The following is a 17,990-nucleotide window of genomic DNA, read 5'->3' as shown; positions in this document are numbered from 1 at the left end:
ATGCCTTCCCACTGTTCCCACTGGTCCGCTAGGTCCTGCTCAAACTCCGCAGGGGCAGAGCGTGCATCGTCATGATCACTCCAGAGTGGTCCAGGCAGCACTGATTTACCATGTTGCTCAGCCTGTCAGTAACAGACCTAATTACCCTTCCACCCCACCCAGACCTCATCACTCAGGGCGACAACGGGCTTTGTCGCTCGGTCCTGCAGCTGGTTTACCTCACGGTGTGGCTACTGCGTACCTGAGTCGGGGTGACGGGCAGCCTTCCACCTGGTCAACGGTCAGGGCCAGGTGGAAGTGTTTCTTCTACGGCTGCAATACGCTCGATCTTGCTCCTGCTGAGGTCTCGATCCCCTCTATTTGGCCTGCCTCTGGCCTTCAGCGGCAGGGCCTGACGGTATCATTGCTGAGGATACACTTAGCAGCCTCTCTACCTCCCAGCAGGCTAAGGTGGCCGTTCCCTGTTCTCACGATCTATGGGTTCGAGGTCCCTCAAGGGCTTGGAGCGCTCGCACCCTCGGGTGCACCGCCCAGCCCCGACCTGGGAGCTCAGCCTCGTTTTAACCAGACTTATGTCTCCCTCAGTCGAGCCGTTCACGACTGGCCCTCTGCTATGCCTGTCCTGCACGACAACTTTCCTCGTAGCTGTTACGTCTCCTCCCTAAGGGGTTTCGGCCTTTCATGTTACCCACAGCTCAACGCAATGGGCATAACCATTGCACTCCTTGGGCATCTGTGGAGGGCTCGCATTTATATTGTGCTGACAGACCCATCTCCTAAGGTGCCCCGGCTCTGTCGCGGTAGCGGGCCAAAGGAAGGGCTTGCTTGTTTTCCTCTCAGAGGATCTCATCTTGGGTGATGGCGGACATCCCCACTTGTTATGATTTGGCTCATATTTCACCAAGCCACATCACCATGCATTCTACCAGGGCTCAGGCTTCGTCTGCCGCCTTGCTGGCTCGTGTACCTACCCACGAGATCTGTCGCGAAGCTCCATTGGTCCTCGGTCCATACCTTTGCTTCGCAGTATGCCCTGGTTCAACAGTCAAGAGAGGCTGTGGCCTCTGACTCGGCAGTTTTCATTCTGCCGCATTTCACTCCGACCCCACCGCCTACGTAAGGCTTGGGATTCACCTAACTGGAATGGATATGAGCAATCACTCGAAGAAGAAAAGACGGTTACTCACCTTTGTAACTGTTGTTCTTCGAGATGTGTTGCTCATATCCATTCCACACCCGCCCTCCTTCCCCACTGTCGGAGTAGCCGGCAAGAAGGAACTGAGGAGCGGGTGGGCCGGCAGAGGTATATATCGAGCGCCATGGTGGCGCCACTCTAGGGGGCGACCTGCCGGCCCACTGAGTTGCTAGGGTAAAAGTTTTCCGACGAATGTGCACGCGCGGCGCGTACACCTAACTGGAATGGATATGAGCAACACATCTCGAAGAACAACAGTTACAAAGGTGAGTAACCGTCTTTTCCTTTCATGCTTGTTCACTACTTTTACTGCTTCGTAATTTCTCACTGTTCAGCTGAAGCACATTTGGGCCCTGACTCAGCGCAAGCTGTGAAATAATATGAGGTTCATTTGTGAGTTCTGTTCACCTCTGTATGTATGCCGAATGAACTATTTTTGTCAGTTTCTATACATTCCAACCCAAAATAATCTCTCAAATAAAAGTGTTTTCAAACAAATGGCTTAAAGACTGCACTAATATACAAACTTGATACATTTATGCCTTTTTTTCCCATTGTCAGACGGTCACCCATGTGTAACCAACCATCCATCAACAAAGCAGCTATAACAGGTAAGAGAGATTAATATAAGCACAAAGTGAAAGTATAATGGTCTTCTGAAACTGAATAATTATTTATAAAATCAAAATGTAATTCAAAAATGTCTGGCTCTTTTGAAAGAAAAACAATATATTCTTTTACATTCATAAGTTTATTTTATAAATAAGGTTTTGGCTAATTTTTACCACAGATTGCAAATTAATTCTTTCCAGTGATATGTCTTATTAGACATGGATATCTAGATATAGATATATCCTTGACGTTAATGTGAGTTCATTCCAAAACTTTGTTTTTGAGATGGTAGAAATGTCAATAAACCATGGTCTTTTGTCTTCCATTTCTTCTGCGTGTATCCATATGTGACTATCGGGTATATTGGTAAATTGATGCATTGAAATGTAGTAGAGGCACAGGAAACAAATTGACCTACTAATTGGAAAGTGGAGCTCTACAGGCACTGAGGCAATGTCTGGGTATGATTTAGTACCCAGCATAGATAGTGGAAAGTTTTCAAAAGTACGTAAGTGACTTAGGAGCCTAAGTTTCCTGTTCAACATTTTTTGTTTGCTTGTTTTGTTCAGATGGGTTCATACTCACTGAGTTGCACTTTGAGTTCAGAGTTTGAGTGAATCCTGATACTTGAAGTGAAACTCAGCCAAAACCACTGTTTGACCTGTTTTAGGGTTGAAATAATGTAAAATTGCTGTGTTCTGTGTGGTTTCCTCCATAAAGTCTAAATTCCTCCATAGCACTTGGAAGTCAGCCTGATGTTCACTGATGCTGCAAATGCTCCCCTCGCTTCTTGATTTCATGACAAGTTATGCACAGCTCTGGTTCCTGCTTAACACATGTGGATCAGAGTTTGATTGAACAGCTTTTCACTTTTAGGCTTTTTAAAATCCACTTCTTCACACGTTAAAAATCATCCACAATTAAGATTCTTCTATAATAATTCTTAAATGCATGGTAATTAAACAAATGAGAAAAAAAAACTAGCTGCATAGATCTCTCATTAATTGTAACTGTTCCCCATGACAACTGTAACCATAACCCCTTGTTAATGCATTCTCTGAAGAGATAATATTGGAGGTTGGTTTCATGCTAACAGCCATGAGCCATTTATATTATTGATGGCTAGTCTGTTTATTTTTATTTGCAGGACTTCCCCATTTTTCACACTTTGATTATCCAGACTCTATTGCCTTTAAAAGAAATAGGCTTCAGGTTCTTTTTTTTTTTTTCCAGAAATTTTGGCCCCTTCCCATAGATTCAAGGATTCAGAAAGTCTGTAGCACAGAAAAATTCCTAATAATAAAAGAAAATATCTGATAACTGTGGCTGAAAGCACTCCTATATTCATACCCTACACACTACTGTAATAATCTTTGTAAAAAATGTGCCTTGTTGAGGTATCATTTGAAAACTAATAACTCACTGGTCAATAAGATGGAGAAATGTGTGTAACAACATTATATGTAAAGTTGTGAATATAAGCAGAAATTATGACTTAGATTTATTTACCCGAGAAGTCCTGAGAGGGAGTGAACCTGTTCCTCAAAGACAAAGGACAAACTAACTCCTCTAGCCAGGTGTCATCAAAGTTGATTGGCAAATGTAACGCCCACAGACCCCAGTCATCTGCGGATGGAATCGAACCTGGGGCCTTTGTAGCTTAGTGCATGAGTGTCTATCGCATGAGCTAAAAGCCATAAGTCTGTTAGCTACAGCTGTAGAACAGACTCATTAATCTCTCTCTCTCTTTCTTTCTAAGTGGTCTTGGTGCCACTAGATGGAACAGAACACCACACCTAAGAGATGTGTGGGTTACATACTTCCCCTAGCTGAGGAAGCGTGTCCCGAGCTTCAGAGACTTTCCAGTTGAAATCCCGGATGAGCCTCCAGTTGTAACGCTGACAGACCCTGACAGTCGGGATCAAACCTAGGGCATGAATCTCTATCGCATGAGCTAAAAGCCATAAGCCTGTTAGTTAAGGCTGTAGAGCAAACTCATTAATCTCTCTCTCTTTCTGTAAATGGTCTTGGTACCACTAGATGAGACAGAACATTATACCCAGGAGGTGTGTGGGTTACATAAATACCAGTCAAGTGGTCATTCTTTGGCAACAGAAGGAGGGTAGGAACAGATCAATCTGCATTTTAAACAACATTTAAACAACAACAACAACATGGAAACGCTTTCACCATGAGATTTCATGTCTCCAGCCTCACAGTGGGAAGGCATTTTATCTAGGGGTAACCCTTAGGAAAATGCATTTCAAAGGGTGACTGGATTAAAAGTGAGGGACAAAAAACACCCCAGGTATTCTCTCTTTCTTTCTCTCTCTCCCTATCTCTTTAACCTAAGATGACAAAGAAACCAGCCCTTTGACTTTGAGAGGGCATCCTGACCTGAGAATTTGGTTAGCAATGTTACTGGGAACACGTGGTAAAGATTTTACCTGGAACAACATCTAGTTTGTTAAGTGTTAGTTACTTGAAAGTGTTTTATCTTTATTTCTCTTGTAACCATTTCTTTAATACCTTATAACTGTACTCACTTAAAATCTATCTCTGTGTAGTAAAAAAAAAGTGGTATTTTTTAATCAAAACTAATCCAATGTTGTATTTAAGCTGAATTGTTTGGTAACTCTAATTAAAGTAGCAAACTGTTGTATATTAACCCCTTACAGGGGGAACAGATCTCTAATATCTGAACTTCCCCGGAGAGGGCTGGACAGACCATATATTTTTGGGGAATATTGAAGACTGGGTGTGTGTTGGGTTTACTCTACAGGTGGTAACCAAAGCTTCTGGAAGCCAGATTGTGACTGGAGTGTTGCTGGCAGGCTGCAGCTGTACACAGACACTCAGGGTGTGGCTGACATGTTGTTTGGCTGTTCGTGAGAGCACAGGTTAGCAACTACAATAGCAAAGCATTGTGAGGCTTCCTGGGTTATGGGCCAAGCAGTGGCACAACCTCTCTCTGGTCTGGATTGCATCCCACAATATGATGATACCATAAAGAGAGGTTGTACATGCACATGCGCGCACACGCAAGACAGTGCCTTACAAGCTCCTGTACCAGGGAAGCCCTTATGCCAATTTCTTTCCTCCAGCAGGATTAGCTGCCCAAACAGCAGGACCAACGATACTCTCTGCTGGATGCCGCTAATGTGCTCATTCAATTTCCCATTGATCTGGAGACTTCCCTTTACTTAGTCCCTGGAGTGCAATGTGCGTCTCAGAAGTAATACATCATTTGAGGTTTGAATGCCTATAAGGTATGAGGTGCATTCAGAGTGCAATTTAACTAGAACACTTTTCTGTGCCAGGAAATTTAAAGGGAGCAGCAGTAGAGAGCAGTGAAGTGTAGGGGTAGTTTAATTTCATGTAATGTTAACATGGTCCACCAGAAAGGCCACCAGATCTGCCATGCCCAACCTACATATTAGGGTGGTCGGATCTCAGAGGCCGAAAGACTTCAAGGGTTGGGAAAAGTATTAAATCACTGCAAACTATGAAAAGGATTAGGATTCACTTTGGCTAATGAGTAAGGGTTGCAGCTGGATGGTATTTTGCCTGAACTGGTTTGCCCATCCCTGGACATAATGTTGTATTTGATATTATTGTTGTTTCTATAGTAACAGACCTTCATGACTAAGCACAGAAGTTTGCATAGATACCTTCCTAAGCCATATAAAATCACGGTAATGCATGTTACACCAAAGCAATGCACCAAAGGAGAAAGGCAAGAAAAATGCTTGTATCATTCTTTCTCGCAATAATTAAAAAAATCAATCCTTTTGTGGCGCCACCTTGCCCCTTGGACTCTTGGCAGAGATGTTTGAAGTGCTGACTGTCTGGCTTCCTGGCTGCTGGAAAGTCTTCTTGTCAGTGCTGCTCTTGCTGCTCTAGACATTCAGACCAGCAGGCAAGTGGAAGACTCGTCACAGCAGTACAGACAGCACTGCTAACGGTGCCAGCAGGAACCTGAGGGCACCAGGCACAAGTCTAATAAGCTAGATGACTGGAAGATGCATTGTCACTAAAGTAAATAATAAGCACTTTGGGTGGTAGATTAAGACTAAGATTAGGCTTCCTGGAAAAATTTTATTCTCAGGAAGGATTTGAATGAGAAGAAAGAGGAAGCCAGAATGTGAAGGAAGTTCCTAGTGTAAGAGGCAACATGGTGGAAGGGATGAAAAAGAAAAGGTGAGGAAGGGATGCAAAGGAAATAAGGAAAGTAATATGGATTTTCTTCATTGAGATCAGAAGGAATTGTTCTTTAATTATAGATACTCATTTCAGGTAAGCACATATGAGGAGAAAAATGCATTAGCTGGAATGAGTTGATACTAGAATTCATTCTACAGTAGCACATGGATAAAAATTTTCAAACTGTTTGGCAGGGAGTATGGCAACCAGGCCATTGGATCATTTGACCAGAGCCCTTTAAAGAAAGTATTGCTTCATTGGAGGTGAGGAAAGAAATGGGTGGCTTTTAAAATGGGCAGTTGTTCAATTCAATGTGGAGTATCTACTGATTAATTGGAATATGACCTACTTACATTAATTTGTCCACATTCGCATGGAAAGCATAGCTCCTGATTCTTGTCCCACAATCTGGCTCTAGAGGGACTGTCTAACATGCTTAGGTATATTCACTAAAGACCACAGCTGATACTGGTGATCGAATATCCCACTGCCTGACATATTCTAAAACAATTGTTCTTTAGTGGTTTCTTTAAATAGAGATTCTGAAGGATGGTGTGGAGGCTTTTCTTCGAATGAACTGAGGGGTGAAGGATATTTTTTTAAATGTCATCTTGCTGAATGGCTGTGAGGTGGAATCAACAAGTGTTTTATAATTGTTTAATTTTATTATTATGGTTTTATTCTTTTCATCAGGCTGCTTAGAGGCTGAGATAGGCAGTTTTTTTAATATAATAAAAATCAATAAAACTAAATATCCACATTCACACATATTAGACCCTTTCAGAAATGACAGCAGCTGCATTTTAAAAAAGAAAAGAAAAGGCTACAGCTGCAAATGAGAAATGGAAAGATTAAAACAAATTAGGTGGGAAAATGTGTAATGAAAGTTTATTGAGAAGCAGTCACAGAATGACTATACCTAGTTCTAGGAATCATACCTCCACAAATTCCAGCTCTCTTAGGCAATAGACAGTCCTTCCACACTAAATTATATACTGTAAGCAATGGAATAGAAAGATGGCTCTACAAAACACTAATAGTAGCTAAAAACTGCGACTAAGAAAATATAAAGCCCTTTACCTCTAAGGATTAGAAACTGCATTATCTCTAGGAATGACCTAGTAGCTTTAGAAAAAATATGCTCCAAAAATAAATGACAATATGGAAATATTTGAAACAATATAATTTTCTTTCATTGAAAAATATGACTGACTATTAACCTTGAGCACAGTAACTGAATAAGTGATATCAGCCTTGAAATATGACACCAAACTATTTTTACAAAACAACTGTGTAATAGTTTTCCATTCTATATATTTGCCATCACTTTATACACACACACACTCCATCAAAACTAGCAATAGATCTGAAAAGCTTAATAGAGTAATAGGATGAAATTAAGATAGAGCATTCTTTCTGAATATCAGAAAATCTTCCTGACAATGATGTAGACTGTAGACTAGTCTTCCAGAAGAAGTGGTTAACATCCTGTCACTTGAAATTTTTAAAACTAACTGGACAAAGAACTGTACAGTGTAATGCTGCAAGGAGATGTGCTAGATGATCTAGAGGTTTTTGTCTTTTCTAGCTTATTATTGAAGAGCAGGGAGTAAAGTACATGTGAAAACACATGAGGGGGCAGCAAAGAACAAAAGATGCATGCCTTACAATGGCTAATTCTTACAATAGTGAAGTATTGTTGCTACCTTGAGTATGGCTATATGAAATTCAGTGGCCTCTAACACCATTTAAAATAATCAATATCTCAGATCACTTAACAGAGTAAAATCTTGCAATGTTGTTATCAGTGTCACTTTTTAAAATAATGAAGCTCCTGGAGTTCATAATAGGCTTGGGGTATATAAAGCACATCCTGGTCAAGAGGAAAGTGCAGCAAATGTGCCAACCCTCTTGATTTAGGCACAATTCACTTGCGCTTTGAATATACTGTTTTCTGATTGATGAAAAGTTTTCACAGAGTAAACTGTGCCTGGCTTGTGGCAGAGGTAAGGTAAATGCATTGACCATCCTAACTCTAGCTGATTGAGTTGAGGGAGATTTCCTTACACATTGGAGTGGCATGGAAGTCTTGGTTCTGAGGAGAAGAGGGATTTTTGTTGTTGTTGGTACGGTGCCTTTGTATGCTGAAGGAAGTTTGACTGTTTTCTTATTTGTGCATTTGGGGTTCTTTGATTTTGGTGTACAATCTGTTGATATTTTAATCAAACATAATTTACCACAGCAAACTATTTTTATAAGGATTTCAAGATAAATACCAAATAGGCTTACAAATCCTGGTGTAAAATCTGACTCTTCAAATGTTTGTTCCTTTATATATTCCACTGTGGGTACACATTTACTCCATGTGCCCGGGACTGGAAGATTCTCGCTAGTAGTATCCATTAGTCTATGCCTGCACCCTAGGGTTGCCAACTTTCTAATTGCACAATATCTTGCCCTGCCCCTCCCCTGAGGCCCCGCCCCTTCTCTGAGGCCCCACCCCCCACTCCTCTGTTGCTTGCTCTCCCCCACCCTCACTTGCTCATTTTCACCGGGCTGGGGCAGGGAGTTGGCATGTGGGAAGGGGTGAGGGCTCCAGCTGGAGTGAGGGTTCCAGGGTGGGGCCAGAAATGAGGGGTTCAGGGCGTGGGAGAGGATTCCTGGTTTGGGCAGGGGGTTAGGGTGCAGGAAGGTGTGAGGGCTCTGGCTGGGGGTACGGGCTATGGAGTAGGGGCTGGGGATGACGAGTTTGGGGTGCAGGAGGGGGTTCTGAGCTGGGGCAGAGGATTGGGATGTAGGAGGGAGAGTGGGGAGCAGGCTCCAGGAGGGTGTTTGGGTGCGGGAGGGGACTCTGGGCTGGGGCAAGGGGTTGGAGTGCCGGGGGGGTGAGGGCTCTGGCTGGGGGTACAGACTATGGGATGGGGATGGGGATGAAGAGTTTGGGGTGCAGGAGGGGCTCCAGCCTAGGGGGATGGGGCTGAGAGGTTCAGAGTGCAGGAGGGGGATGAGGGCTGAAGCAGGGGGTTGGGGGAGGTGTGCTCGAGATGGTGCTTACCTCAGATGGCTCCCCAGAAGCAGTGGCATGTCCCTCGGCTCCTAGGTGCAGGGGTGAGGAGGCAGCTCTGTGCGCTACCTCCACTCACAGGTGCCACCCCACAGCTCCCATTGGCCGCAGTTCCCAGCCAATGGGAGCTGCGGAGCCGGCGCTCGGGCAGGGGCGGCGCACAGAGCCGCCCTAGGCATCCCTCTGCCTAGGAGTAAAGCGACATGGTGCCGCTTCTGGGAGCCACGCGGAGCCAGGTAGGGACCCTGCCAGTCCTGCACCAACCGGACTTTTAATGGCCCGGTCAGCAGTGCTGACTGTAGCTGCCAGAGTCCCTTTTCGACTATGTGTTCTGTTCAGCAGCCAAACTCCAGGCAACTCTCCTGCACCCTTCTCTTCATGCTCTCATCTGAGAGTATAATAGACTCATAGACTCTAGGACTGGAAGGGACCTCGAGAGGTCATCGAGTCCAGTCTACTGCCCTCATGGCAGGACCAAATACTGTCTAGACCATCCCTAATAGACATTTATCTAACCTACTCTTAAATATCTCCAGAGATGAAGATTCCACAACTTCCCTAGGCAATCTATTCCAGTGTTTAACTACCCTGACAGTTAGGAACTTTTTCCTAATGTCCAACCTAAATCTCCCTTGCTGCAGTTTAAGCCCATTGCTTCTTGTCCTATCATTGGAGGCTAAGGTGAACAAGTTTTCTCCTTCCTCCTGATGATACCCTTTTAGATACCTGAAAATGGGTGGTATGGAGGTGAATTTCTCTTGTGTCTTTACAGAGGTCTTCTTACCCTTGTAGTCAGCCTGAGATGAAGAGCTGTCTCTGCAGCTCCTTCTCTCTGCCACAGAACCCTCCAGTGTCCATCGACTTATCTTCCAACACTATTCCTGTAAATATTAACAAACAGTAAATATGTAAATAACTCACCTTAGTATAGTTTAGTTAGCTTTACATAGTTGGATTTTAGCCCCTTCCCGCCATTCTTCCTGGTACAGGACTCGAGGATGCCCAGGATTCAAGGCTTCAAAAACCCATTATCTGCCTGCGTTCTTTTGTGGTCAGCAACCACCACCAGAGGTGCCTCTGCTGCCTTGGAGAAGCTCATATCTCCATTAAGTGTAGTATCTGCAGCTCCTTCGCACCCCAAATCCTTCAAGTACAAGAGTTCAGTCTCAGGAAGCACCTTATGCAGCAACCTGAGGCCTCAGTTGGATCTGGGGCTGGGCAGACACCCCTGAACAGTGGGCTGAGATGTCAAGGAATGCACTGCCCAACACAGTTCAGACACGGGCAAGCAAGGGTAGAGCCAAGGGCTCTTCATCTCAGGCTGACTACAAGGGTAAGAAGACCTCTGTAAAGACACAAGTGAAATTCACCTCCAGATCTACCTCTAAGGAGAGGGCTGCATCCCCTACACCCTCAAAGTTGAGTCAGTCATCACAACTGTTACCAGGATGCTCAAAAATCCATTAAAGGCATGGTACCGAACTCAAGACTTCAAAGACTAAGAATGCTTCTGCTTTGGTACCATTGGCAGGAGCAGAATCATCGTTACTGTGTAAAGAGAGGCATGAGACTCAGCCAGTACAATCTCCGACACCCATGTGCAGATGACTACCCCATACATCATCACTCCTCTGAGCTAACAATGGCAGTTCACAGAGACAGAACTCGTCATGGTGACAAATACACCACTTTGGAAGATATCATCATCCTGTCAGATATGGAATTTTCCCTCTTGTGTGAACCAGTTCTTACAAGGGGGATTCTGACACCACTGATTCACTAACATTAAGGAAGAGACTGTTCTCCTCCCTCTACCAATTGGGGTCATTTCTCATCAGCACCACCTTGGAGATGGGGCCCTCATTTTCTTCCTCAGGTGAGTCTGATATAGGATAAGGATCCTTATCACCACCTTCAAGGAACGTGAGCCAAGATACAGGGTCCAGAATCTTTTGGGCCTGTCACAACTGCATAAAATGCGATAGCTCCATCCTCAGGACCGGTGATAAGCTATGCCTTGGTGTCCACCTCAACTCATAATGGATCACTTTAGCTGGCCCTACTGGGAAACATGGGACCCATACGTGCATTATCCCAAATCCATTTGATGCCACTGATAATCTCACCATCCCTCTCCTCCAAGAGATCAGACTGAACTTCCCTGGGAGCATCTAGGGGAAGACAAAAAAAAAATCCAGATCCAGCAGTGCCTTCTGGTATATTGTCTTCCTCTCCCAGTGAGAGAGTTGCTCCGGTATCACTGTCTTCATTAGATGATCACAAGCAGTTTCAGGAGTTGTTTCAAAGGGGCTGCTGATGCCCTCCAGTTTCCCTTGAAGAAAGTCCAAGAGTCATCCCACAAACATCTGAATATTTTGGAGAGGATGGGACCTATAAGGGTAGCACGTTCTGTCAGCAAGGCTATCTGAGAGGCAACCAAAGTGGTGTGGCATGTCCCAATGACATGTTCATCTACTCATAAGAGGACAGACAAAAATAGTTTGTTCCTCCACAGGGAACAGATTTTTTTCATTCATCCTGCTGCCAATTTTCTGGTTCTTCAAACAGTTACAGAGAGGAATAGACAACAACATGTTAGATCTACCCCTTCAGACAAGCAGACCAAACACTTGGACCTCCTAAGGAGAAATCTACCAATCTCCAATTCTGTATTGTCCAGAGGTTCTCAAACTGGGGGTCAGGACCTCTCAGGGGTTGTAAGGTTTCATATGAGGGGTTGCCAGCTGTCAGCCTCCACCCTAAACCCCACTTTGCCTCCAGCGTTTATAATAGTGTTAAATACATTGAAAAGTGTTTTTAATTTATAAAGGGGGTCACACTCAGAGGCTTGCTATGTGAAAGGGGTCACCTGTACAAAAGTTTGAGAACCACTGGTATAGTCTATCACCAAGTGCTATTTGCAAAGTATGATTTCATTAGCTACTCCAAGTTTGCAGAATTTAAAGACAAACTCCCTCAGGAGGACAGGGCAATTCCAAGTCCTGATGGAAGAGGGTACACTGCTAGCCAGATCTTTCCTTTAAGCCACAGTACTTGTGGCAGATATAGCCTCTAGATAAATGGCAGCTCCTATTGTTACGCAAGGGAGTCCTGCTTCAATCCAAAGGTATCTCCAGGGAAAGACAGTCCATCATAGAGGATTTACCCTTTGAAGGGGACATGTTATTCAATCAAAAGATTGATGAAGCCTTGGATTCAATAAAAGGCTCAGGGCAATCCTCCATTTCCTGGGGATATACACCCCAGCACCCAGGAGAAAATCAACAGGAAACTTTATGTGCCTAGAACAACACTGCAGCCTTTCTTTCACCACAGAGTATATGAACTACCATGAAAGTGTGATGAAACCAGCATAGTGTTCCTCCTTTGTCTTGCAAACAGCAGCCACCTGTCAAAAAGTACTTTTGATGGGACCTTCAGGAATCACATATCTACCCAATGCCAGATCCTTCCACTCTCCAATTTGATGGCTGCCTAGTTCTGTTTTCCCCTTAAATGAAGGACAGTAATAGTGGATGAATGTGTCCTCAACATTATTCATTTCAGGTATACCATAGAGGTTCTCTCCCCTCTCCCTCCGAAACCTTCTTCCCCATCCCTTTTCAGGAACTACTCTATTGGAAATAGACTCCCTACTTGTATGTGGAGCCATAGAACCAATACCACCTCAGCATTGGTGAAAGGGATTTTATTACAAATATTTCCTAATCCCCAAGAAGAATGGAGAATTGAGAGCCATATTAGATCTCCAGCACCTCAATGTCTTTATCTGAAGACTAAGATTCAGGATGATCACCCTGCCCCTGATAATCCCATCCCTAAACAGAAATGAATGGTTTACAGCTCTCAACATGAAACAGGCCTATTTCCACATAGACATCCTCCCATCCCACAGGTGGTTCCTGAAGTTCATGATAGGTGCGAACCATTATCAATACCAGGTGCTTTGCTTCTCTTTGGACTGGCAACAGTGCCCAGAGTATTTATTAAAATACTTTCAGTAGTGGCCGCACACTTCCGGTGCATGGTTTGATAGTCTTTCCCTGCCTAGATGTTTGCTTTCTGATGGGAAAGTCTTCTTGGGAGGTAATGACATCACTTGAATCATACTGTACACGTAACCTGTGTTTTTCCGCTAAGCCTCATACCACCACTGAGGACCAGAAACTCCATTCCCTGGACATATATCAGGCATAGGTGTTCTATCGTCAGAGATCAAAACGCTCTAGAAGATCACCTAGACTGCTGTGGCTCTAACAGAACACATGAAAGTGCAATCAGTATCTTCACAGAGGCTATCAAAATGGGTTTCAGGCTGTATCTTGCTCTGTTACCAGTTATCGGATGATCCTCCACTTTACGGAATGAAGGTCCACTCCACCATGGCACAGGCCACTTTGGTAGCTTTGCTTCAGGCAGTACTATTCCTTGACATATGTAAAGCTGCCAAATGAAGTTCTATTCTTATCTTTCCAAGACACTGTGTCCTGGTACAAGCTTCCTCAGCTGATACATCATTTAGGTCAGGAGTCTTACAGTCATCGGTACTACAGAGATCTTTGCACCCTCCTTTGTCTTGAGTACTGTTAATCAGGAATACATATAGGGACCAGCACTTGAAGAAGAAAAGTCTCCTATCTTCCATAACAAAAGTTCTTTGAGATGTGTGGTCCGTATCTGTATTCCGCTACCCACTATTCCTTCCCTTCTGCTTTGGATTATGAAGACTTAAAATGCAGTAAAGAAGGAACTAGAGAAGCAGTTATCTGCTCCGTACCTAGGGCCGCTCAGAGGATTTAGGGGGCCTGGGTCAAAGCAATTTGGGGGGCCCCTTCCATAAAAAAAGGTTGCAATACTATAGAATACTATATTCTCGTGGGGGCCTGGGGCAAATTGCCCCACTTGCTCCCCACTCTGGGCAAGCCTGCCACCTGTAGTAATTGTAATAGATCTGATTATTATGGTCTTCACTTATAAAGGGCCCTTTGCTGTGGCAGCTAGAGCACGTCTCCACAGCAGTTAAAAGCAGGCCCGCCTGGGTAGACACAGCAGTCAAGTTACTACAATGTTTGCCAGGAAGAAAGCAAATGAAAAACAAAACAAAATCTCAAACTCAAATCAGTCTATCTTGCCCCACAGCTCTTGAAACCAGCCAGCTAGTTCATTTTATTCACACTCTGTATTTGCATTAGAGCTGATTGTGAACTTTAGAACCACTGTGTGGGGACGTGAGGAACCATCTTTTTGTTCTGTGTTTGCACAGCACCTAACACAATGGGCCTTTGTCCATGACCGGGACTCCTAATTTGAGCTCATAACTTGCATGATGAGGATAAGTGGACTGTTACTGCTCAATGTGAACTATTGATCCTGTGTCAATTGGGGGGACATGGTATTTACTACTGTAAATCAGCTGAGTACATATAACACAAGTGCAAAGACACACTAAAGGGTATATTATTGACTGGAGTTAAGGTTTATGGCAGAAAATTATTGCCCTGCAAGTTAACAGCACAACTGGGTTTTCACCGTAGAGCTACGTACACAGACACAGCACTAGGTTAGCACACAATGCGCTGTGTGACCATTAGCATGGTGCAGAGGCCAGTGAAGTCTCCTGTCTGTCAGGCTGCAGATTGTCCTGAATTCCATTAAAATCAGCCTGGTTTGCCAGTCATTACATCATTGAGATACACAAACTGAAGGTTGTCGTACGGAAGCTCTCACTCCCACAGTACATTTTTAAGGGCTATTTGAAGCAAAAAAACAGACTGAGTTTTGGACTGTAGAAATGCAAAGGGGTTGTTTCCTCTTGAGGGGGAGAATTTCTGCTTCCAAAAGTCAACGCTGTGCTTACAAGCCAAGTTTTCCAGACAAGTATTGATCAGGACACAGCATTGTCCAGACACAGCGGAAACTGTTTCCAAATGACTGGCTTGCCCTTCCTTGCTGAGGCCTGACAAACTCATTGCAGAGAATACTCCTAAATGCCCCCACCAGTGCTCCAACTTCCGCTCCCAGCTCTGTGCACTCCCTGCAGCCAGTCACTCACCCATAACCGCTGGATGCGCTCTGCACGCTCTCTCCAGCCACCCCAGCTCTGTGTGCCCCCTGCAGCCAGAGTCACCAATAGCCACCGGATGCGCGCTCTGCGCCCTCTTCAGCCACCCCAGCTCTGCGCGCCCCCTGCAGCCAGAGTCACCCATAGCCACCAAACGCACTCTGCGCACTCTCTCCAGCCACCCCAGCTCTGTGCACCCCCTGCAGCCAGAGTCACCCACAGCCACCAGATGTGCTCTGTATGCTGTCTCCAGCCACCCCAGCTCCATGCACCCATTGCAGCCAGTCACCCACAGCGACCAGACGCACTCTCCAGCCACCCCAGCTCTGCGCGCCCCCTACAGCCAGTCACCCAGAGCCACCAGATGCGCTCTGTGCACTCTCTCCAACCACCTGCAGTGCTCCTTCCATCCGGAGTTGCCACTGCCTGGGAGATGAGCTGCGAGCACAGCCCGAGCGCCTGCCCCCTCCCACCCTGTCCCCAGCAGCTACCCGTTAGCAGTGCTGCAAGAGCGCAGGGAGCCCCCTAGCTCCCCTGTGGGCACAGAGCTGCCCCGTCCTAGCCCCTGCGCCGTGCCTGGTGCGCCCAGCAGGAGCACTCATGTGGGGCGCAGCTGGATGGCGCGGCTTGCAGGCGGGGAATCCATGGCAGGGCTGGCACAGAGCCCAAGCGTCCCCACGCCCATCCTCACCTCATAGGGCCTGGGGCGTGGCTGAGCGCCTCACGGTACAGGACCAGCCTGCCCCACGCCAGCTCCTCCATCCCGCTTACCTCCGCCCGGGTCTGAAGCACCTGGTTTCTGCTCTGCGGGCAGCTCAGCCAGTCGAGCCCCTGGAAAAGGCTGCAGCATATCCCACAGCTCCATGTGGTGGCCACCAGCGTCTCCGAGAAGCCTCTAGCCCACCCCCGCACCAGGGAAGGGATGCTTGGCCAGGGCTTGCGGGGCCCCTGCAGGGCCTGGGACCTGTGGCAAATTACCCCACTTGCCCCCTTCCTCCCCCTCTCGGTGGCCCTGTCCATACCTTATATCCTCAGATCAGAGCATGAGAAGAAGAGGAGTGCAGGTGTGGACCAATGGACACTGCTACCAAGAATCTTCCAGTCTCCAGTGCATGGAATGCATACATACAAATAGGGACCACATATCTCAGTTAACTCCAGTTATGGAGAGTAGGTTACCTTTCTTTCTGAAATGTCTTTAAGTCTTTTAACGTGCAGGAAATTATATCTAGTCTTTAAGAAGTTTTCCTCCTAGTGGAGTCTAAATTTGGCATGTGTCTGCAGACAGGCAGCATGGAAGACAGTACACAGGACCAGTAGTTGAAAAGATAATTAGAAAGATTTGACATACAGTAAAGATCAATGGTAAACACAAAAAGTAGTCCAGTTCAATCTACAACAACAGTTTAGGGCTTTTAAGTGGATATTTTCAAAAGTGCTGCGGTTGGTATTTAGGAGCACAAGTCTTTTGAAAGTCAATGAGATTTTTGCTTCTAAATCCTTTGGGTGCTTTTGAAAATCCTCCCCGAATCAATCCCTGTGAAATACATTCACATAAATTGTAGTTGTTTTCTCAAATGTAAAAGACAAAAATAACTCCTGATGATGTGTACAGTGGGTTTTAGTCTATTGGGGGAGTAGAGGAATAAGAAATATAGACAAATTGAAAGAAATATCAGATTAGAGGTTGTTTATTAGTGTATGTGCTGTTCACCTTGATTAAATCCTGATATTGTGATATTTGAAGACATTCATAGTGCACGTCAGTGTAAGCTCTCACTGTTTTGCTGTCATTGTTGAAAAGAAGAAGAATAAACAAACTACATTGTTAATTGTGTCCAACTCAATTTCTGCCAAGACACAAGAAAACATTCATTTTGAACTTCCATCCTTGGCTAATATGGTACTAATTTTGATTTACGGTGAATTACTTGACACCCTGCTTTACAAGTTACAGAGTCCCATTAATTACTTACCTATTTATCCTACCTCTCTCATATATGTATATTCAGTTACTGTCTGTATGATTTTATTTACAGGCTTTTATGTCTTCAGTACATTTTTTGAACTTCATTAGCAGTAACCTGATTGTGCCCAATGTGTATATCACCTATCCTCATAAACATCTTCCCCCCCTTTTAAGTGAAAATGAAATTTGTTATTTAAATAGACCCCAGTGTAGTCTAGCAGCACAGTGTACAATGCACAAATACTTCTCTCTTCTCATGAGTTCCTTTTTGTTGCTGTTACTTAGAACCAGGATAGCTGTTTGCTGCCAGCAGGTGTCACTGATTTCTGAAGCTTAAGGACCAGATAGATACGGCAGACAGAAAAAACAGGAAAAGCCCTCAAGGAAGGGAGACATATTTTTCAGGAAATAAGTGTTCTTTATGATCTCCTTCAAAAATAAATCACACCAAACAGTGATTCTAGAATTATATAGAAGGCAAATGTATCGCTTTTCTAAAGTTAATGTTGAGATTTAGGTGTTTTTATTAATCCAAACTCAGCATCCACATATAAAATAAGAATGGTTTGAAAAAGATCTGGAGCTGAAACAACAATCCTTTGTACTGTATAGAATTGTAAGATTCATTATGTATGTCTTACTAGCCTTAGTTAAATAATGCAGATCTTTATTTATGGCCTGTGTACCTGCTCTGGTTTTTGGAGTTATGTAAGGTACTTATACGCTGGGCTTTACAGGCAGAAATGAAAGTAGGCAACAGATGGCTGAGGTGGAAGTAGGATTAAAAGCCTAATGACCTGGTCTACATGACGTATTCTACCTCCTTACAAAGTTATATTTGGATGGAGTAGTGATAATGCTGTCG

At 44.6% G+C, this 17,990-nt stretch overlaps 1 protein-coding gene across 6 annotated transcripts in view; it reads left to right on the top strand.

Moving 5' to 3' along the window:
* The window catches only part of PDE4D (phosphodiesterase 4D), a 1,077,829-nt gene that overhangs the window by 895,871 nt on the left and 163,968 nt on the right, over window positions 1-17,990 (top strand). For all 6 annotated transcript variants that reach the window (XM_050946931.1, XM_050946933.1, XM_050946932.1 and 3 more), the window contains one exon: window positions 1,757-1,806. In XM_050946931.1, coding sequence (XP_050802888.1) covers window positions 1,757-1,806 — 50 coding nt within the window. The remainder of the gene's footprint in view (window positions 1-1,756; window positions 1,807-17,990) is intronic.

Source organism: Gopherus flavomarginatus, chromosome 3 (assembly GCF_025201925.1).
Source record: "Gopherus flavomarginatus isolate rGopFla2 chromosome 3, rGopFla2.mat.asm, whole genome shotgun sequence".
NCBI classification, from domain to species: domain Eukaryota; kingdom Metazoa; phylum Chordata; order Testudines; family Testudinidae; genus Gopherus; species Gopherus flavomarginatus.
This window is presented reverse-complemented; position numbering and strand designations above follow the sequence as displayed.